The 22,909-nt window shown below is 49.2% G+C and overlaps 1 protein-coding gene and 1 long non-coding RNA gene across 5 annotated transcripts in view; one reads left to right on the forward strand and one right to left on the reverse strand.

The window, feature by feature from the left end:
- Nucleotides 1-591: 591 nt before the first annotated feature.
- EYA2 (EYA transcriptional coactivator and phosphatase 2) overlaps nt 592-22,909 on the reverse strand; it is a 235,240-nt gene continuing 212,922 nt past the window's right edge. The window contains exons 12-16 of the mRNA XM_044927574.2: nt 18,239-18,399; nt 15,503-15,617; nt 14,423-14,544; nt 11,999-12,099; nt 592-1,360 (exon numbers count right to left, since the gene is read on the reverse strand). Of these exons, the coding sequence (XP_044783509.2) occupies nt 1,280-1,360; nt 11,999-12,099; nt 14,423-14,544; nt 15,503-15,617; nt 18,239-18,399 (580 nt within the window). The 3' untranslated portion in view covers nt 592-1,279. The remainder of the gene's footprint in view (nt 1,361-11,998; nt 12,100-14,422; nt 14,545-15,502; nt 15,618-18,238; nt 18,400-22,909) is intronic.
- LOC123329142 lies at nt 17,434-18,857 on the forward strand. 4 transcript variants are annotated; one of them, XR_006544337.2, is made up of 3 exons: nt 17,434-17,935; nt 18,259-18,392; nt 18,667-18,857. It is a non-coding gene; the product is annotated as an uncharacterized LOC123329142 (long non-coding RNA). The 4 variants fall into 4 exon arrangements; XR_006544339.2 differs by having other exon boundaries at nt 18,259-18,347; XR_006544336.2 differs by having other exon boundaries at nt 17,434-17,863.

Below are 22,909 nucleotides of genomic sequence, written 5' to 3' on the forward strand. Positions count from 1 at the left end.
CAGTAGCTCACTGATTCCTCCTCTGGGGAACCAGCTCTCTCCAACTTTCTGCTCATGAGAGATTGAACCCTAAATCCAGCTCCATGGGTAGCTCATGACTCAGGTTTGGCCAATGAGACACAATCCTGGGGCTCTTGTTGGAACCTTAAGGCAGAAGCAGCTCTTTCTACTGGTGTGTTTTTGCTGAAAGATTCTTGGAGCCATTTTTGCCACAACAGGGAAGAGCCTGCCTGAGAAGTAAAACCACCCAGGAGAAAGTCACTCGACCACCAGGACCCATGCTCGGTTTGGGGGGAAACATGAAACAAACGGCGCCTGCCCCCAGGGAGCTCAGCGCCTATCTCACTGTTGTGATGGCTTTCTGTGCATCAGATTCTAGCTCTGAGACTCCATCATCAGGTCATTTTCCCATCTCCACTATAGGCTCCAGCTATGCCTGAAGACATATATGGACTAAAGTTCCTGGAGACGCTTTGTTTTTTGGCTTAAGCCAATTTGAGTTGGATTTTATACTTCTGCAATGAAAGAGGAAAAGACCAACATATTCAGAAGCCGCAAAGGTGGTCATCAAGTAGTGACACCCTACCCCACTTCAAAATGTAAACGTGGTTTTATTTAATGCCTCTTTCCGTCGCAAAATACCACCTCCTCCCCAGGGTCCCCTCTTCCCAGAAAACAAGATGGCAGCGTAAGGCACGCGCACTGTCCACATGATGTCAGGTTAGGTTCTTAAAAACAAAATAAGCCACAGTCTTCCCCACAGCCCCGAATCGCCTCCTTCACTAGTCCCCCCAAAGCACACCTCGGAGCAGACAGGCTTCGATTAGAACTGTGCACCGCCAAACATGCCAGCTGAGAAAACAAAAAAACCAACAGCTAAGAAAACCAACAACACAGGTACAAGAGCATAATAGCGGAGTAATGAGATTAGTCCATAAATTAAAGTGGGAAAAAAAAAAAAAGCCTGTTCCCTTCTCATCACCAGCCCTCCCCCGAATCAGCAATTCCTTGCTTTTGTTCTGTGAGTCTTGCAGAAAAGTCTGGACTCTGAGCCAGCCCTCTTCCCCAAAGTTAAATATTCCAAAGCCACTGCTGGGTGCCCTGTTTCTCAGGACCCGCGTTGGGACTGAAAGGACAGCTTCTGAGATGGTCACTGGACACCTCTTGGCTGCAGGGACCCTGCCCCGTGTCCAGCATCTGGCGCGGGCGGCGGGGAAAGCCAGGGGCCTGGGCTGGTGGGCTGCATCTCTGACGGCAAGTGGCGAGGCCGCAGGTGCTGCTATAAATACTCCAGCTCCAGGGCGTGCCTCAGCGCCTCCAGGTCCGCGTGGCAGGATATCCTCCAGAAAGGCATGTTGTGCTGGAACACATAACCGCGGACACATGGTTACGGCTCTGCTGGCACCTCCTGCAGCCCCGCTGGATCCCACGCCTGTGGCGAGAGCCTTAGGAGACGTCACCAAGTCACCACATCATGGTGGACCCCACCACCCACCGATGTGATCAGTACCCACCGGTCTGGTCATCCTTTCTATTTCTTTGGAGCCTGTGTTTATTTTTTGGCTTTGCCCAGTGTCCTGGGGAAATCTTTGTTCCCCAACAGCGATGGAAGCTGTGTCCCCTGTACTGGGAGTGTGGCGTTTTAATCCCTGGACTACCAGGGGAGTCCCCTTCTGCGCCTCTTCTGATGCCTTATCCTGTACTGTCTGACATGTGGACTGACTGACTCCTTTCCCCTCCGTTGGGACCGCTATGGTCTTGATGTGCTGAAAGTGATGGTCGCTCAGTTGTGTCTGACTCTTTGTGACTCCACGGACTATAGTCTGTCAGGCTCCTCTGTCTATGGAATTCTGCAGGTAAGAATACTGGAGCGGGTTGCCATTCCCTTTTCCAGGGGATCTTCACGACCCACGGATCAAACCTGAGTCTCCTGCACTGCAGGCAGATTCTTTAACGTCTGAGCCACCAGGGAAGCGCTGCACAGACATGGCATCAATTCACACAGCAGTTAAGCAATTCTGTCTTAAAAATGTGTTCTCAATCATGGTATTCCAGACAGAAAGTCTTGGCCAGATGCTACAGTGTCTTCAACCCCTCCCTGACACTCACTAGTTCCCGTGTGAACAGACAGGGCTGGTCCCAGAGACTGTTTTTATCTTTTCTTTACAGCAGGCAATGCTTGCTGTCTGTTACAGTCACGCAATGAGGTTTTTCATTTTAAACATAAACGCGCTGACTGAAAGGGAAACATGAAGTAGATAACAGGACAGGCAGCATGCAGATACAGCAGAAGTAATTGGTGTAAAAGAAGTGCTATGTTGATTACGGAAAGAAATCACTCATGTGAAAGGAGAAAGCTGTGAAACACTTCCATAGTGTGAAGGTTAAATGTTTAAGACTGTCCTTGTCAGAGCTCTGTTCTGCCTTCATTAGCTGGGTGACCTTAAGTGATTTACTCCGCTGCTTGTCTGAAAGATGGGGATATCTTGTTTTACATTCTATCTTGTTTTACAAATGAGGAGACTGGGGCACACAGAGATTCTGTCTGACTCCAGAGAAAAAACTTGACTGCGTGTTCATCACCAGATGAACTAAAGCTGATGCCTGTCCAACAGCCATGCTCCTCCTTTTTACTTCCAGAACCCTGAATTTGGCAGCATTGTGCCAGAGAGGTAAGTAAGGGGTGAATTATGATTATATAAGTAAGCTATGACAACCCCAACCCTGTTTGTCAGGGATCTGTCCTGTATCCCACTTGACTTGTGAGCCATTGAAGCCAATGAGGAAGTTGGCTGGGGGCATCTGGGAAAGATTTTCCTCATGGTTAGAGATAACCACCTGAGAACTCTTTTCTCCTTATATTCCCTTTTCATTTGAATGCTGGCATGTTAGTATGTGATGTCGGGCGCTGTGGCAGCTGTTTTGAGATCATGAGGAAATACTGCAGAAATGAAAAAGCCAAAGATGATTAGAAAGGTAGAGCAAAATGATGGAAAGGGATACTTCGTGAATTTTTGGACCCACTGCAACAATCTAGGGTACACCTACTTCTAATCTTGTTAGGTGAGCAAGTGTTTAAGTCTTCATTACAGCTAAAAGATACTGAGCCTCCTCAAGACAGTCACTGACCTTCAGTTATTTACTGAGTGAACAGGGGATGCTTGATGAACATATGTGAATGACCCCAGTTCCGTGGTAGATGTGCTGCAACCCCAGTTCCGTGGTAGATGTGCTGCCCTGTGAGGTTTTTTGCCCACAGGGTAGAAACTATACAAGTGTCCTTTTTGTTCCAGGAGCACAATAAACCCTTTCCTGCCTCTGGGGGCTCTGCACTTTTGATAGCTGGGTCAGGGCAGGTGTCTCCGGAGGGGTGACATTTAAGTAGGCCCCAGAGAATGGGAAGGCAGGGGCCATGCAAATGTTGGGGGGAGGGGGAGGTAGTCAAGGCTGAAGACACAGCAAGTGCAAAGGCCCCAAGGAGGGTCTGAGCTTGGAAGGTCATGTTCACTGCTGCCTAGCATGCCTCTTGGCCCACAGTGGGCACTTAATATTCATGGAATGAAAGAAAAAAGGAAGGGAGGGAGAAGAAGAGGGAAGGAGAGTTTCTCAAAGCAAAGTTCTCAATGGACACATTTTTTTCTCTTTTGCCCAAAGGAAGCAAAAAATGATCCATCGTGGGCAACAGATGCCATCTCTTTAATGCCTTTCAGCTCCCCCACCCGCCTCCCCTCAGCCTGGCTGAGCCTTTCATTCTCTGCAAAGATGGATGTTGGTGGCTGCCTGACCAATCCAGTCCCTCCTTAAACAAAGTAATTTATTTTTCTGGGAGGAAATGAGCAAAGGGGAAGAGATTGTCTCAGCAGCCTCCCTCCCAGGCCTGGTGGCTGCAGAGCCCGGGTGGATTTATCACTTGTGGAGAGGTGGAGACAAATGACCCGCTAAAATGGAGATATTAACAACACTGTCAGCTGAGACAGCCGAAGCCCCCGTCCTGTCGCCGTATTTCACGCTGCTCAGGTGTCCAGCGGCCTGGGCTAATGAGGCCCATCCATCAGGCCAGGAGAGCTGCTGGCGCACAGAGCTGCTCATTAACGGGCTGGGGCTGCTGCTTCAGACACCGGTGGGCATTTTCAAAGGAGCTTGGCGTATGGGGGTGGTGTGCCCTAGGCTTCTTGGATGGACTCCACTCTCTTCTGACTAGCTCGGGGGTGTGGAACGACAGTGTTTCAAACTCCTAAGTCTGCCTCATTCCTACCACGTGTTTGGCGCAAAACACACAGCGGTTTACATGACCAGCTGTGTGACCTTAAGTAAGTTAATTAACCTCTCTGAGTCTCAAACAGGTCCTCTATAAAATGAAGTGGGGTGGTACCCACTTTGTGGGGGGAGGGGCTTGGAGGATTAAATAAAATGATGACATCAGTAATAAAGAGTAGTGGGACAGCATATTAAAAAGCAGAGACATTACCAACAAAGGTCTGTCTAGTCAAAGCTATGGTTTTTCCAGTGGTCATGTATGGATGGGAGAGTTGGACTATAAAGAAAGCTGAGCACCGAAGAATTGATGGTTTTGAACTGTGGTGTTGGAGAAGACTCTTGAGAGTCCCTTGGACTGCAAGAAGATCTAACCAGTCCATCCTAAAGGAGATCAGTCCTGAATATTCATTGGAAGGACTGATGCTGAAGCTGAAACTCCAACACTTTGTCCAACTGATACGAAGAACCAACTCATTGGAAAGAACAGACTCTTTCCATGAGGCTGGGAAAGATTGAAGGCAGGAGGAGAAGGGGATGACAGAGGATGAGATGGTTGGATGGCATCACCGACTCAGTGGACATGATTTGAGTAAACTCCGGGAGTTGGTGATGGACAGGGAGGCCTGGCATGCGGCAGTCCATGGGGTCGCAAAGAGTCAGACATGACTGAGCAACTGAACTGAACTGAAGGCTGGGATGAGTTACAGCCCCGCCACCTGCCGGCTGTGGTGGAGACTGCTGGCTGGCTCCCTACATTCATTCTCCCCTTCTCTCTCAGAAAATGTTCCTTTCTTGTTTTCTTCCTTTTCTTCGTTTCTTTCCTTGCTAGGCAGGAGTGGCTGAGAATCAAGGCTACATCTTCCAGCTCGCTTTGTGGCAAGGTGTGACTTTCTGACTCAAAAATCTGTCCAATAGGATTTGAGCAGCCGTGATGTCGACCTGTATCTTCTGTGCTCTTAAAGGGCCGGGAAGTCCTCCCCGCCCCCCTCCCCTTGATTTTCCTGGTGGGGGCAACGCAGACGTGGAGGGGAGAGAAGCGGTCGTGGACTGTGTGGTGAGAGCAGTAGTAGGACTGGCAGAGCAAGGAGACGGAAGGGGCCTGGGCCCCTGGGGCTGCCCCCGCCCTCTGGGCAGCTGACGGGAGAAAGAGATGGCTTTCCGCTCTTGAAGCTGCCGGCCGGCATCTCTGGCGTCGCAAACTCCGCTGAACAAAAGCTGACCCTGCTGGGGGCCACCTCACCCACCCCCTTGGCCTGGGTCCAGTGACGCTTGCTCCTGTGGACTTTGCCCAAACAAGACACTGGGCTGAGCTTTTGTTATGTGGGCAGAGTTTGTTTTTCTTATTTAAGCTATTTTATTGTGAAGTTGCTCAGTCGTGTGTGACTCTGTGCAGTTCCATGGACGTTAGCTTAGCAGGCTCCTCCGTCCGTGGAATTTTCCAGGCAAGAGTACTGGAGTGGCTTGCCATTTCCTTCCGGGATTTGAACCCTGGTCTCCCACATTGCAGGCGGACGCTTTACCCTCTGAGCCACCAGGGAAGCCCAAGCTATTTTATTAGATACCTGCAAGTTGTATGGACGTGAGACTTGGACTGTGAAGAAAGCTGAGGGCCGAAGAATTGATGCTTTTGAATTGTGATGTTGGAGAGGACTCTTGAGAGTCCCTTGGACTGCAAGGAGGTCCAACCAGTCCATCCTAAAGGAGATCAGTCCTGGGTGTTCATTGGAAGGACTGATGCTAAAGCTGAAACTCCAATACTTTGGCCTCCTCACGCGAAGAGTTGACTCATTGGAAAAGACCCTGATGCTGGGAGGGATTGGGGGCAGGAAGAGAAGGGGACAACAGAGGATGAGATGGCTGGATGGCATCACTGACTTGATGGGCGTGAGTTTGGGCGAACTCCAGGAGTTGGTGATGGACAGGGAGGCCTTGCGTGCTGTGGTTCATGGAGTCGCAGAGAGTCAGACATGACTGAGCGACTGAATTGAACTGAACTGAACTGAATTTTAGCTCAAATGAATACTTTCATATTTCTAATTTTTTAGTAATGACTTTCACCTTAAAATCCATTTATTTGATATTAATACAGCTGTACTGGCTTTCCTTGTTAGTATACATATGAACACTTTCTCTGTATTTTTTAACTGTTCTCTATATTAGGAATCTTTCACATTCAGCCAGCTTTAAAAAAAAAAAAACTGTCAGAAAATCACTGACTTTGAAATTGTGCTTCATTCCCATTTATTGTGATGACATTTGGCTTTTTTGATATGTTTGCTTTTTTTTTTATCAGACTTCTCCTGTTTTCTTTTATAAACTTCTTTGCCTTATTTTAAAAAATTTATTTATCTTTGGCTGCGTTGGGTCTTCACTGCCATGAGGGCTTTTCTCCAGCTGAAGGGGCAGGGGCTCCTCTTCAGGTGTGGTGTTCAGGCTTCTCACTGCAGCGGCTTCTATTGTTGTCGACCACGGTCTCAGGGCAAGTGGATCAGTAGGTAAGGCTCCTGCGCTAGAACACAGGCTCAGCAGTTTTGATGCATGGGCTCAGTTGCTCCGTGGCATGTGGGATCCTCCCGGACCAGGGATCGAACCTGGATCTCCTGCATTGGCAGGTGGATTCTTTACCACTGAGCCACCAGGGAAACCTCCTCTTCTTTGCTTATTTTTAATTAGATTCTTTGCTCAATTCATCTTCCCTCTTTGTTATGTGCAAATTCGGACTCCTGTTTTCTTTCTCTGCTGGCTCCCCTGGAGAGAGGCCCTCCTCTGAATTTCTGAAGATGGATTTAGCTTTCTCCCGCAGCCCCAGGGAGTAGTAACTTTGGGCTATTGAGTAGTAGCTTTGGGCTATTGAAGGCTAACTCTGCACGGTTCCTCTGCTGGCCCCCTTGGTGTCTGTTCTCTGCAGGTGTGATGGATTAAAAAGGCAGCTCAGAGAGGGTTGCCACTGGCTGAAGGCCACACAGCCAACAATGGCAGAGCTGGGATTTAGGGCAAAATACACTCCCCTGGCCACCTGTTTCTGTGAGAGCCAGGTGGCTGTAGGGTGAGGCGAGGGAGGAGCCAGGAACACAGAGTTGGAAGAGATACCTTCCCTGGAGGTCCAGTGGTTAAGACTCTGCACTTCCACTGCACAGGGCATGGGTTCGATCCCTGCTTGGAGAACTAAGATCTCACACACAAAAAAAGGACTCCTTTAGTTTATCAAGAGGCATCTCTGTCAGCTCCCCCTCCTCCTGGCTCTCTAAGGGAGGGCGACCCTAGACTAACAGTTCTCAAAGCAGCAGCCTGCCCCCTAGGAGTGACTGTGTGAGTTTGGACTGTTGTCATGATTGGGGGCACTACACGTGGGGCAGTCGCCTGCTTCATCCCACACACCTTAGACTTGAGTGATTTTCAAATGTTCTGCCAGATATTTAAGTACAAACCCATTCATAATAACCTGAGTGGAGACCCTTAACTCCACTTTGCCACATAAATAGAGTATCTTTCACATGCTTTTAATAAAGGTTTTCCAGGGCTGCAATTACTGTGTGAGCTGGGGAAGCCTATATTTCGTTTTACTCCGAGCCTAACCATGGGTTGCTCTGCAGTTTGGAGCAATTACGGGACGGCTGCAGCAGCTGGATGGCTTTGTGAGTGGCCGAGACCGCACACGCGTGTCCTCCTGCATTTGCTGGGCTGCATCCTCAGTGACAGCACTTCTGGGTGCAAGGCTCTGTGCGCAAAGGTTTACCTACTGGAGCACACGTTATTGTGAGTATAAATACGTGTGTGTGCTCAGTCGTGTCCAACTCTTTGCGACCCTATAGACCGTAGCCCGCCAGGCTCCTCTGTGCATGGGATTCTCCAGGCAAGAATACTGGAGTGGGTTGCTGTGCCCTCCTCCAGGGGACGTTCTCGACCCAGGGATCGACCTTGTGTCTCTCATGTCTCCTGCATTAGCAGGTGGATTCTTTACCACTATCGCCACCTGAGGAACCCTTGAGTACAAATGACTTTTCCTTATTTCATTAAAAAACTTTTTTTTGATGTAGACCATTTTTAAACTCTTTATTGAATCTGTTACCAGATGCTGCTGCTTTATGTTTTGGTCTTGAGACATGTGGGATCTTAGCCCCCTGTGGATAGAACCTGCGCCCCCAGCACTGGAAGGTGAAGTCTTAACCCCCGGACCACCAGGGAGGCCCCGCCCTTATCTCTCTCTGTATCACTGGATGTTGGTCTCCAGGACGCTATGGTTTTTTTTTTTTTTCTTTTTAAAATTTTCCTGGGGCAGGCCATTATGGTTTTAAGGTGGTTTTATTATCCATTTCATTTCAGGATAGTAAATGATCATTTCAAAACATTTGCTCAGTCAGTTCAGTCGCTCAGTCTGACTCTTTGTGACCCCATGGACTGCAGCACACCAGGCCTCCCTGTCCATCACCAACTCCCGGAATCTACTCAACTCATGTCCATTGAGTCGGTGATGCCATCCAACCATCTCATCCTCTGTCATCCCCTTCTCCTTCCGCCTTCAATCTTTTCCAACGTCAGGGTCTTTTCAAATGAGATGCTTACTCCTTGGAAGGAAAGTTATGACCAAACTAGACAGCATATTAAAAAGCAGAGACATTACTTTGCCAACAAAGGTCCATCTAGTCAAGGCTATGGTATTCCCAGTAGTCATGTATGGATGTGAGAGTTGGACTATAAGGAAACCTGAGCGCTGAAGAATTGATGGAACTGCGGTGTTAGAGAAGACTCTTGAGAGTCCCTTGAACTGCAAGGAGATCCAACCAGTCCATCCTAAAGGAGATCAGTCCTGAATATTCATTGGAAGGACTGATGCTGAAGCTGAAACTCCAATACTTTGGTCACTTGATGCGAAAAGCTGACTCATTTGAAGACGTTTGAAAACATCTGCTATTATACTGTCCTAAGAAACGCCCTTCAATGTGAGAAGGCAAGTAAACAGCAGTGACTGCTCCATGGACTTCCTTGTCATTCTCCAGGTGAGAACCAGAGGGCAGGTAGGGAGGTGCCCACAACCAGAGGCCTAAGCAGGTTCTCAATCTGCTTCTATCAGAGTTAAAGTTTATTTTGATCGCTGTCATATGCTTGGGAAGAAGTTCTTCTCAATTAGATCTGAACTTGAAAAAGGGGCTCTAGACTCCCCCTCCCACCCCAGCAGTGGGCTTCAGGTAGGTTCACCAGAGACCAGCTCTTGACCTGGCACACCGGTTCTGCATTCATGTGATAATTCATGAGGTTCACACCACTGTTTTGGTCATATCCTGGTGTATCATCCATATCAGTCAGCTCGCTTGCTCAGTTGTGTCCGACTCTTTGTGACCCTATGGACTGCAGCATGCCAGGCTTCCCTGTCCATCACCAACTCCCAGAACTTGCTTCAACACATATACATTAAGTCGGTGATGCCATCCAACCATCTCATCCTCTGTCGTCCCCTTCTCCTCCTGCCTTCAATCTTTCCCAGCATCAGGGTCTTTTCAAATGAGTCAGCTCTTCACATCAGGTGGCCAAAGTATTGGAGTTTCAGCTTCAACATCAGTCCTTCCAATGAATATTCAGGACTGATCTCCTTTAGGATGGACTGATTGGTTTTCCTTGCAGCCCAAGGGACTCTCAAGAGTCTTCTCCACACCACATTTCAAAAGCATCAATTCTTCAGTGCTCAGCTTTTTTCATGGTCACCCCGATAGCTATGATTAATATTTTCTCCTCTAAATTGAATGTAAGCCATGCCCTGTGCTGGGTGGGATCTCACTTCACTGACCAGGGATCAAACCTATGTCCCTGCATTGGAAGTGTGGAGTCTTAGCCACTGGAGGGCCAGTGGTAAGGACAGCCAGGTAAAGAAGTCCCTCAAAATCAGTTCATTTTTAAAGTTAAAGAAATCTGCTTTAAAAAGAAGTACTCAGAGTAAAAGCTGAAGTCCCTCTGAAGGCCCCAGGCACCTCCATGATCGCACCTCCCTGACCCTCCGTGCCCTTTGCTTGGTGCATCCCTGAGGCCACGCCGGCTCGCTGCAGGAAGCTCCAGCCTTCGGACCTTTGAACTCCTTGGTTCCTCTCCCAAAATTCCCTCCCTCTGATGCTCACTTCATCAGAGGGAAAAGTTACTTTTGAACTGTGGTGTTGGAGAAGACTCTTGAGAGTCCCTTGGACTGCAAGGAGATCCAACCAGTCCATCCTAAAGGAAATCAGTCCTGAATATTCATTGGAAGGACTGATGCTGAAGCTGAAACTCCAACACTTTGGCCACCTGATGCAAAGAATGGACTCATTAGAAAAGACCTTGATGCTGGGAAAGATTGAAGGAGGAGAAGGGGATGACAGAGGAAGAGGTGGTTGGATGGTGTTACCGACTCAATGGACATGAGTTTGAGTGAACTCCGAGAGCTGGTGATGGACAGGGAAGCCTGGCATGCTGCAGTCCATGGGGTTGCAGAGTCGGACATGAGTGAGTGACTGAACTGACGGATGCTCACTTGGCTTACTTCCTCTCCTCCCACCTCTGCTCAGCTGTCACCTCGCAGCCAGGCCGGTCTTGATCACCACATACACTCCCAGCCTGCCCACCCCTAGTGCCGCCTCTGTTCTCCACTCCCCACTTTGCTTTTCTCCCAAGCTCTGGTGGTCATCTGACATGCTTGTTACACTTAGGTGCTGACTGCTTGTCCCCAGGCTGTGAGCTGAGTGAGGGGTGAGACGGTCCGTGTGTTCTGCTCACTGCCCAGGCACAGCGCCTGCAAGAGAGGCCGCACACAGTAGGTGCTCAGCTAACGGAGCTTGCACTCCAGGTGGAGGGTCGGTGATGCAGCCACGAGTCACAAAGGTAACTCTTTCATGATGCGAGGGGATAAGGCCTTGGAGGAGGAATATGAAGAGCTGGGGGAGGGAAGTGCAGGCAGGCTTCACTGAGCTGGAAGGTCAGAGTGGGAGCTGGGAGGGAAATCCTCCTCTGGAGGGAGGCTGAGGCTGGGAAAGGATGAATCAGGAAGAGTAAGGGGAGGAGCAAGGAAGGGAAAGGGAGGAGCCTTCCAGGAGGCTGGACCAGTATATGCAAAGCCTTCTAAGCTTCCCCTCTCCGGAGCCCGTCTCCGGACCTTCCATCTTCTTGTGGGTTTCATCCGCTGAGACCCTAAACATTTTTGCATTTCCTTAGAATCTGTTTCTGAGGCAGGAAGGGGGAATCCAGGTCCCCCAAATTAAGCTCTGTGACATTAACAATCCACTTCCCAGGCCTCTGGGTTGGGGGGCGGCAGGCTCTCTGGGATGCTGTTGACAGGTCCAGACCCCAGACTTTAGCAGCTGTTTCTTTTCCAAGAACAGAGCTGAGGCCACCAGAACCCCCCTGCCTGTCTCCTCATGCGCCTGAGATCACAAAAGCAGGATTTTCTTTTTCATTAGCTTAATGCTGTCTTTATTAACTGGGAAGGGTTTCTGGAACATATGATCAGTGAGTATTAAATAAAACACACACACGTGCACCAGCTCCCCCACCAGCCTGCCCTGACGGAGGGTCTCTGGGCTCCTGAGCAGTTGTCCCAGAAACAATGCAAGGCTACCAGGGACGGCAGCCAAAGGCACGGAGGGGGGATTTGCAGAAGGAAATGACTCAGGATGCTTCTGTGATTTCTGAGTGGGAGTGGACCGGTGACCAAAGAGCCTGGAAAGGAGACAGGCTCAACAGAGGAGGGGGAAGCGCTCTGAGAGCTGCGTGGAGGAAGTACCTTTTTGGCTCCCTGCTCCTCTTCCACGCCATCGCCGATCACGATGTAGACAGCCTTTCTGCCGAACCTCTGCATTATCCTCTCGAAGCAGCTCTCCTTCCCTGCACGCACGGAAGGAAAGGGAGATGCTCAGTGAGGACCCGGGGCTGCGATGAATAATCACCACTAATTAAGAGCTTACTTAGTGCAGCCGTCTTCCTAAGGACCTGGGATGAATCATTTCATCCTCGAGCAAACCTGGAGGTGTCCCTGTCCCCAGGCGACAGGATGACAAGACAGAGGCCCAGAGTGGTTAAGAGGCTGGTCCACGGGGACCCAGCAGAAAGGCAGAACAGGGGTTTGAAACACGCTCTGGTGTCTGTGCAGCTGTCCGCTGTAAGAGCGATGGACCCGTTTTACAGATTAGACGTGAAGCCCCGAGAGGTGAGGTGATCTGCCCAGGGTCCCAGGGTTAGGAAGCAGAAGTGTCGGGCTTCACGTGTCCGAGGATGGGCAGCCTGGTGCCAGGGTGGCCCTCATGTGATTCCCCGGTTTGTTTTTCTCTTGCTTCGTGTAGATGATCATCTCTTCATGTTTTCCTCTGTCCCAGGTGGCCAGGCAGCAGCATCAATCCTGGCACGCTGAACTCAGATCTTAGCTCATCCTGACCTTGTCGGCAAGTTTAGGAACTACCATCATAACGAGAAGCTCTCCAGTACTGACAACTGGTGACTCTCTGCTGGCGCCTGCTGAGCGCTTCACCTGTATCAGCATTTCTCAGCCCCGGTGCTCCTGACGTTTTGGGCTGGCTAATTTCTTTGCCGCCCTGAGCACTGAAGGATATCCAGTGCCATCTCTGGTCTAGAACTTTAGTAAAGGCTCTGCTCTAAGGAAATGCTTCCAAAGTATATATTATAAATTGATTTTTTCTCCAGAACAAAACACAGGTAAAAATATCTCATCAAAAACATCTTAACTAGATTTTGTATTATTATACATTTTTAGGTGATACACACACACACACACACACACACACACTAATCAAGACACAGTGTCCCTCTACCCCTACCCCAGAAAAACCAATATTACTTGTCCTGATGACAAATGCTGCTGTTCATTTCTAGTTACTGAATTCTCTTATTTGATGAAAGCTCTGAGCCTAAGGTATTTTATCTGTTAATAAGGGAGATTAGCAAATATGAAAGAGTTGTTGAAACGGGGTAACACTAAATTGAGACACTTCTTGAAAGAGCATTAAAAAATCAACAGTCTTCTGTGTGGTTCAAAGTTAGGTTATTCAATGTACTACCTAAAATAAAACCACCTCATGTACCATCCTGGGGTGGGAAATGTTTTCCTATTCTTCCTTGGTAATAGAATTTCCCGAGTTTTACCCAGGCTTGCTGCTGCTACTAAGTCGCTTCAGTCGTGTCCGACTCTGTGCGATCCCATAGACGGCAGCCCAACAGGCTTCCCCGTCCCTGGGATTCTCCAGGCAAGAATACTGGAGTGGGTTGCCATTTCCTTCTCCAATGCATGAAAGTGAAAAGTGAAAGTGAAGTCGCTCAGTTGTGTCCGACTCTTAGCGACCCCATGGACTTAGCTATGGTCATTTAGCTATGGACTACATTTCCCAGATTCCCTGGCAACTAGTTGTGGCCACGTGACTAAGCTAGGCCAATAGGTGAATAGAAGTAAACCCCGCCCCCGGTGTTATTTTTAGAATACTGGCGGTGTATCACCCCTTCCTCTTTTCTCCCTTCCCATAAGCTAGAATAACAATATGGCAGATTCTGATTTGACCGTATACATGAGAATAAAATTAGAAGGGATGATGATGCGAAAAATGGGAAGAACCTTGCTTCCTGGATGAGTATGAACAGAATCACCCCATCAGCCTGGATCACTCGCCTTTGGTCTGTTTGACCTCTGAGAGAACTTAGCTTTGGCCCTAATGTAATTAGGGTCTTCCCAAAGGTGGGGCTAGAGGTAAAGAACCTGCCTGCCAATGCAGGAGACAAAAGAGACGCGGGTTCGATCCCTGGGTCAGGAAGATCCCCTAGAGGAGGGCATGGCAACCCACTCCAGTATTCTTGCCTGGAGAATCCCATGGACAGAAGAGCCTGGTCGGCTGTGGTCCACAGGGTTGCAAAGAGTCAGACACGACTGAAGCGACTTAGCACACACACACACACACACATGAATGTAATGAAACCCTTGTATTTGCAGGTATTTGTTAATAGCAGCTTTGTGCATATCTTACTAATACACTTTGGAAAACTGCAAAACTAAGCAATTTCTCTAGAAGCAGAGGTTATGAGGGTGGTTTGGGGAATTTGGTCATGCTTCGGACAAATTCTTTAACTTCCCTGGTGTCATTAAACCTCTCATCCCAGCAGGCAAAGTCAACCTTACCCTCCCCCCGGTAGGTGCAGGTTCCCCTACCTGTCTTGGTTGCACTGTAGATGTTCTCAATAGGAAACACAGAACCCAATCCGTACAGCAGGACTTTGGCCAGGGCAGGAATTAGTTGAGTGGTGGTGACCAGCACGTTGACACAATTGGGCCTGAGGACAAAGAAGACTGTGGGTCAGAACTCCAGGATAGCACAAGGAGTTTAGTAGCTGAGCCTGGAGTCGGTGGGAATTCTGGTGCAGTATGGAGGCTCTGGCCAAGTCATCTTCAGGTGAGGGTGGATGGAGCTCCAGGATCCTCCCGCCATTCCTCTCTTTTAAGCCTCCTGACGCATTACAATTGAATACAAGTATAATACTTCTATTTACAAAGCAAATGTTTATTGCAAGGGTCACTAAAATAGCTGCAGGGACCTGCTGGAAACGTACCTGAGCGGTACAGAACAAGTGTGGGAGAGCAGGGAGACGTGAGGCCTGGCGTAAGGACTGGAAAGCACGTGCGAGTTCTGACACCTGACATCCTCAAAACCTTTCGGTTCTGGATTAACCTTCCCTGTCTTTGGGGCCAAGTGTGTATCAGACAAAATGCATCAGTAGGGTGGATTCAGCTCACGGGCTGCCATTTTGTAAGCATTCATATGTTGGGTCACAAGAATTCTGATGTTGGTATAGAGTAATTTGTTCTCTGCTGCAGGTGATTTTTTGTTTTTTTAAAGAGTAAGAGGCAATTTATTAGGAGGCCTAGAATGAAACTGGACTCCCCTGACCTCACTAAGGGCCCACCAGGTAAACTGGGGCATTCTATAAAATGGGTTTCACAGGGCGATGTTGTGGCTGCAGGGTGTTGTGGGCAAGAGTGGACGGAGAAGACCGTCCTACGGACCAAAGTCTTTAGCTCTGCTGGCCCCTGCTTGAGTCTCTGCACCTATCTGCTCATCTATGGGACAAGGTGTCCATGGTGCCTGGTACATCCCAGCTTTATCAAATGTCTGGAAAGTGTGCCAGGGAGAATTTGGAGAGTTCGATTGTCCCAGTGTGGATGTGAAGGGGCCACCAGCCTTGAATGGGAGAAAGTTCAGCGGCACAAAGAGAAATGGGGGCTCCCACCTACCGGGAATTGATGAGGTTTAGTGCCTTCAGAGAGTGGGTCAGCCAGAGGTCGGTCAGAGCTTCCAGCTCGGCTCTGAGCTGTAGCCAGGTCTCTCTCTTGGGAGCTCCTATTAAGCCTGTGGACAAAGCAAAAAAACATATAGTTATCATTTTAGAGGTCTGGGGAAGTAGGGTGACAGAAAGGGAGTCTAGCTATTGTACTTTGAGGTTTCAAGTCAGGTGACACCCAAGGACAACTTCAGTCCAGTGACCTAAATTTTATTTTGAGATTGACTGATAGGCTCAATGGATGGATGGATTGATCATTCACTGCCTCCCAGATGCTGACTTATTAAGCATTTTCTCTTTACATCCTGTATCTTGCTCTTTTCCAGACACACTTACTGAAACCCTTAGGATGCTGCTGTCTACAGTGACTCCTGGGCTGGCGGCCGCAGCCCTCACTGGGCTGGTTCTGTGATGCAGAAATAGCTGAGGGCGGGGCAGCAAGAAGGGGCTGCGCATTGGTGTTCTGCCAGCCGCCAGCTCCTTGCCTGTTGATACATCAGATAATTTCCCCTGAGCTGATTGGAAAGCAGAACAGCCCTACAGAAGCCCTGGGCATTTCCTGGGGCTTAAGTTGGATGAGGACCTGAGGGCCTCTGTTGGCTGACTCGGTCCCTGTCACCCCTACTCCAAGCACACCCACTTCCCTCCATCTGTGTGCAGAGATGGGTGAGCAGGCAGGACTGACCACGAAGCTCTCTGCTTCCCTCCTGCAGCTGACAGGCTTGGGTGTGAGAGGCCGTGAAGTGTGGGCAGAGGTGGAGAAGTCACTGGCCCAGGACTGGCTCTGCCGCCTGGGCTGTGAGACTCTCTAACCGCCGTTTCCACCTTGGTACAACATGCGTGATAAAAACTGATACCTGGCTTCCCTGGTGGCTCAGTGGTGAAGAATCCGCCTGCCAGTGTGGGAAACACAGGTTCAATCCCTGATTTGGGAAGATTCCACACGCCATGAGGCAACTAAGCCCGTGCGCCACAACTACTGAGCCTGTGCTCTAGAGGCTGGGAGCCGCAACTACTGAAGCCCACACGCCCTAGAGCCGGTGCTCTGCAACAGAAGCCCCTGCCGTGAGAAGCCCCTGCATCACAACTCGAGAGCTGCCCCCTGCTGTCTGCAACTAGAGAAAAAGCCTGTGCAGCAACGAAGACCCAGCACAGGCCAAAAGAAATAAATAGAAAAATTATGTAAAAGAAAGTTGTTACAGAGGTGTTGTGAAGAGCAAAAAAGCTATTAGACAAAAAAAGCCTTCGTAACAGAGCCTCACATGGAGGAAATGCTCAATAAACATTCGCTGTTGCCAGGACTGCAGCCTCAGACAAGGCAGAAAATCTGTCCTGAAGAACTGATGCTCTACCCGCAGAAAGCAAACAGAGAAGAATCTAAAAGACAGCGAAACTGAAAGGAACCAGTGCTAAATGCTACTGTTTACTGAGTGCCTGCTGCATTCCAGGCACAGAGTCCTGCCTTTTGTATGCATTAACAACAAACCTTTCGGTCACCAGGGAAGCAGAATTATTTTTATCCCCATTTCACAGACTTAAGAAACTAAGGCTCAGGGAGTTAGAAAGTGGCAGCGCTGGGACTAGAAGTGGATTCTGTCCAGTTGGAGACCCTGAATTCTTCCCGGGACTCTACTCTTTCCGGGAATGGGGTCAAGGTGTAGATGGCAGATTCTATTATCCGCCTACTCAAATCTAATTCCCGTTACCGGCCAGTAGCTGGTTAGAGACATTGTGATAATCAAAAACATCCCCATGTACCTCCCGGGGAAGAAGCAGCCTCACCTGTTAAGAGTCAAAGGCCTAGAGAATTCCAGAAATATTGATCAAGGGCCTGGTCATTGGTGAACCCACCCTGCCTCCAGCCTGCCTTCCAGGTTTCTTGTTCAGTGTGATAAACCAACGCTCTCCTGCCACTGAAGCTGGTGGCTTTCACTTGGCCACACAGTAGAATCACGCAGGGAACTCAGTAAGTCCCGAAGCCAAGCGGCAGCCAGGTCAAGAAAAGCAGAAGGGGAAATTCCTTGGGGGGTTCCAATATGAGCCAAGCTTGTGAACCAGAGTTTTCACGAATCACCTGGGAATCTTGTTAAAGACACAGATCTGACTCAGTTGCCTTGGGAGGGGCCTGGGCATCTACATTTCTCACCAGCTCCCAGGTGATGCTCATGTGGCTGCTCCAGGGGCCACAATCTGAGTAGTGAGGTCTGAAGCCTGTGGCCCTCAAGCTTTCAACAAGCATCAGAATCACCTGGAGGGCCAGTCAAGATGCAGAGGGCCAGGCCCACCCCAGAGCTGCCGATCTGACAGGTTTGAGGTGGGGGCCAGAGAATCTGCATTTCCATCAAGCCTCCCAGTGACCCTGATGCTGCTGGTCCGAGGACCAGAGGTGGAGAACCATGGCGGGGCCGGAGGCGTGATCATGCATGGGCAGGACATGTCATCACTTCCTCAGCTTCCCCAGACCCAAAGTGGGGGTGACAAGATCATAGTGCCCTCTCCCAGAGGGCGTCATGAGGGCCACCCCGGGTGAGCTAGGGTCTGCGGGCCTCTCGGAGCCTGGCGCCGCGCAGGTGGGATGTGAGTGACAGCATCCATTCTTGATGAATTCCCTTCGGTCCGGGGGTGCTCCCGGGGCCCAGGGAGGCAGACCCTCTGAGCGCCACGGGCGCCCTCTCCCCGGCCCGCTCACCGCCGACGTTGTTCTTGTAGGTGTTGTACATCTCCTTCACCCGCCGGTAGCGGAAGGCCAGCTTCCTCATCCAGTCCACGCCGCCGTGCACGCCGGAGCCCAGGCACAGGTTGGCTCCCGGGGCCGAACTGTGGAAGCCATCGGCGGAGAAGTTGTAGGTGCTGGGGAGACGGCAGAGGGAGAAGAGACAGCGTTATTGTGGGGAGGTGGGAGCTTCCCACCAGGAGACTCGTGGGTGGGCTTATGTTTGCCTGAGTCCCCGAACGTGCGAGGATGCTCTGAGTATCTGCGTTGTGGGAGAAGCAGGATCAGAGCTTTCATTAACTTCCCAAACAACGGTGGCATCCTGTGCTCATGCCCAGTCGGCATCCATTCTCTTTCCTTCTGGTATCAAAGAACATCTCTGTTTTCTTTTTTCTTTTTTTGAGGAGCAGTCATTCTGTTTCCTGCATGCAGTGGCCAAGCCAAGGAAAGCCTCTCTCTCCCCCACTTTGGAATCTGAAGCTGGAAAGGCAATTCCAAAAAAGTGGTTGGCCTCGGTTCACCCCGAGAGAAGAGTCCAGAAGAAAATACCAGTGAGCTCTTGATACTTTGATCCCCAAATCTGCCCTGCCTCACATGCCTTGAAAGGTCTGGCGGCTAACCTTTTCTTCCTCGGCTGTGAGCATCTCTGTGTCTTTCCATAGGCATTCCCCACACTAATTTTATCTTTTAAACTAGGCAGAGTCACACTTCTCTGGTGGTCCAGTGGTTGGGAATCCACTTGCCAGTGTGGGAGACACAGGTTCAATCTCTGGTCCCAGAAGATCCCATGTGCTATAGAGCAGCTAAGCCCCCCAGGCCACAACTACTGAGCCCGCAGTCTAGAGCCTGTGCTCCGCAACAAGAGAAGCCACCTCAATGAGAAGCCTGTGCTCTGCAAGGAGTAGCCTCTGCTTGCCCCAACTGGAGAAAGCCTGTGCACAGCGCTGAAGCCAAAAAAAGAAAAAATCAGGCAGAGTCGATTGCTGGTACTTTGTAGACAGAACCCTCCGTCAGCATGAAGCATGCCCTGGGGACATGTCAGAGCATCACAGGAAGTTAATGACAGGAGTGCCAGCTGGGAACCAGAAGGGGGAATTGTGTGTGATTTGTCACCTAGAGCGTGAGAAGGAAAACCCCAGCTCTCATGGAACACCATTTTCTTTCCCTCCACCGGAAGCCTGGTGCAGGTCTGCAAAATCACGGGACGTCACAAGGCAATATGTGGACCAAAAACTTCCAAAGTGAAGGTCTCTTCAGAGAGAAAAAGCCTGGGTGTGGCATGGGGAGCAGTTCAGCGTGGTACCAGAGCCTCTCAATGGCGGCGGGGTGGGGGGACTGGCTGACGTTTTTCTCTTCCTATTATTTTATTGTTTCTGGATTGTCTGTGATGGGTTTAAGGGTGGAGATGTGATGCACTAGGAATGAAACAACACTGGCGAATTGTACCTTAGGTATCCCCATTTCAACACAAGTGCTGCGACAGAGAAAAGGGAATTTGGAAATGGGAAGTGCTGGGTCTTTCTCTCCTGTGCATGGGGCTCAGCCTGAATATCAAACTAGTGACAACAAAACCCTTGCAGGATCCACAGAGATGCCTTACGTGATGCCTCAAATGTGAAATCAAATTTCACCACCGGGGCAGGCGGCCCAGGAGGACACTGACCAGGGTGACTTAATGTGAAAGGGCTCAGCTGCAGACGCTGGGATTCTCTCCAGAGGAGGCTGGATGGACAATCCCAGAGATACCAATGGGCTGATAGAAGCTGTTCTTCAGACAAATTCTTGCCCATATGGCCATAAACACACACGCATTCACCTGGGTCATTTTTCACAGACATTTGTGAGTGTGTACAAGATTGGAAGCAAGTAAGTCATATCAGCAAGTGGTGAGTTGGAGACGGTAGATTCAAATAGGTATGATCACAGTCTCTGCTCTGCTTTTTACTGAATTACTCAGATTTAAATAGATGAGGAATTCCCTGGTGGTTCAGTGGTTAGGATTCCATGCTTTCACTGTTGAGGGTGTGGGTTCAATCCCTGGTCAGGGAACTAAGATCTCCTAAGCTGTGTAGCATGACCAAAAAAAAAGAAAAAAGAAAAATACAGATTGTGTGTAATTAGCTTGTTTAACCGCTAGCTTGGTAACATGGTATTTAACATCATAACTTCTGAGATCTTGAGAACATTACTAAAAAATGTTTTCTGCTTGGAGATAAGATGTGGCTGTTCTAACAACTTGTTTGTGTGACTCTGGTCCCAGAGCTGACACCTGGGTCTCCCAGAGGCTCTCGGGTTAACCCGCCCACCGCTGCTCTGTGTAGCACAGACTCTCCTCCCCACCATCCCTGAACCGCAAGGGAGCCTCTCCAGCGGATCTGGCGCAGTGGATGCTGGCCCCAGAAGTCCTGCACAAGCTGGGACCATCTCTCCTGAGGACTGGAAAGTGAAATTATGGAATCCTTCCTCTTTCCCACCAAAGATGCGGGTGGGTTTGTTACACAGACGTGTTGCTGTCGCTTATTTCTCAGCCCCTCCCTTGGGTGGCGGTGATCAGGGGCTAAAGAGAAATAAAATACGCCCAACTAGTAAAAGGGAGCAGACAACATCTAATCAAAGGGACAGAGAGCCATTTAGTAAGGATTATTCACTGTGCTGGGCACTTTTCGAGCACATTCTTAACCTGATGAGAAAGGGGCTATGTGACTTTATCCCATCAGGGCTCCTCTTTTCTAGAATTGACACTTTTTCTTTTTCCACCTGAGAATTTTGCTTTATTGGGTGTTTGGATAAATACAAGGTTACTTCTTATCTGAGTGACCACTGCTATGTCTAATGTTAAATGGAAATCATTACATAGCTTGCTGTATATAAGGTCTCTTTCTCTGGATTTAAAAAAAATTTTAACTCATTAGTTTTATCAAGTAAAGGAAATTTTATGAGTTCTTTTCAATTGATGCAGTAAGGGAAAATATTTTGGATATTTCACAATATTTTACAAAAAATATTAAGACATTTTTTTCCTGAAATTTAAGTTTCACATTTTGGAGTAGTATTTAAAACCACTGATACGAATAGCCTGATGAGTGATATTCAACTAGAGTTTTTTTTTTAACATATGTTGGGAAAATACGTATTTTTTATGAAAGTCAGTGGATTTTGATAAATTACAATACAAAGACCATGTCCCTAGGAAGAGAAATTATAAGAGGGAATGTTCATAAGGTTTGAAATACAAATGTTACTAAGGAGAATCTTATGCCCCAAGAACCCACGCTTTAAATTGCCACATGCTCCTTCCTCTGTAGTCAAGGTTCTCATCTTGCTAGAGAATTTTGTTTTTTCATTTAATTTCTATCAACTTCTATTCCATTTTTTTTTTAAGAGTCTGTGGAAGAACAGCTTCAGACCACTTCCCATCCAGTGGTCTGAGCACCTCAGTCTCCAACGAGGAGCAGCTGGGCAGGCACAGAGGGCGTCTGTGTGAATGTAGACCCATCTGTGGCCTTGGTTGAGTGGCAGTGAACTTGGGTGCTGGAGCATCCATTCACCCTAACATTCCTCCTTTTCAAAAGTGGCTTCTTCTTCTTTTTCAAACTCTTCTGGATCCCTGGAGAAGCAGAGCTCAGGCACGACCTCCTGGGTACTCACGGGAGATGGTACCGCGCATGTGCGACTTCCCGGACCAGTATCCACCGCATCAGACCCGCTGGGGAAGCTCCCTTGGTATCGCAGGGACCGCTCAGAGGAGAGTCTGTGCTACACAGAGCAGCGGTGGGCGGGTTAACCCCAGAGCCTCCGGGAGAGGCAGGTGTCAGCTCTGGGATGGGTAGCCACCAGTAGCCCCTCCCTGGGTAGTGCAGAAAGGCTAGAGGATTTATTGAAAAATGCTGACTTAAAACTCAGCGGACACACTGGGGAGATGGCTGGATGTTCTGCCAAGAGATGGAGGGCAGGGCAGGGTGTCCATGAATCCTGCCTCCCCCACTTACCAGCTGTGTCAGGTTGGGCAAGTTACGTGACCTCTCTGCACCTCCTGTTCCCCAGTGTAAAACGAGGGTGGTAAGAGCCACTTTTTCCTAACTGCTGTGAAGGTGCAATGAGGTAAGCCACGTGAAGCACCTGGAACAGGGCATGGTGCAAGATAAGGACGGTACCACTGTTGCTTTTACTGTTTTTTAAATTATTTTTTGGCCACCTTTGTGGCACGTGGGATCTTAGCTCCCCGACCACAGATCAAACCTGTGACCCCTGCCTTGGAAGCAGAGAGTCTTAACTATTGGTTCGCCAGGGCAGTCTCAGTTTTTACTATAACTGAGAAAAAAAAGGGGGGGGGGCGTTTGATGCCTAGCACACAGTAGGTCCTTAACAGATATTTCCTGAATGAACACAGGGGGAATTTGGCTCCTAGGGGCAAAAAACACCCTTGGATTGTGGATTCTTGAAATGAGGTACCAACAGTTTAGCTCAAGTCAGGGTTCAGAGGGGCACTGCTTTCGATGCAAGCCAGCCACTACAGCAGAAAGGATAAAAATGAAACACTGGTTGCTTATTGCTTTGAAATGGAGAGTGGTTCCCAGGGATGACTTCATGGAAAGGACACAATTAGCCTTGATCTGGGATTTATTTACTCCATAAATTGAGCAGTCC

The sequence above is a fragment of the Bubalus bubalis genome, chromosome 14, assembly GCF_019923935.1.
Source record: "Bubalus bubalis isolate 160015118507 breed Murrah chromosome 14, NDDB_SH_1, whole genome shotgun sequence".
Lineage (NCBI taxonomy): Eukaryota > Metazoa > Chordata > Mammalia > Artiodactyla > Bovidae > Bubalus > Bubalus bubalis.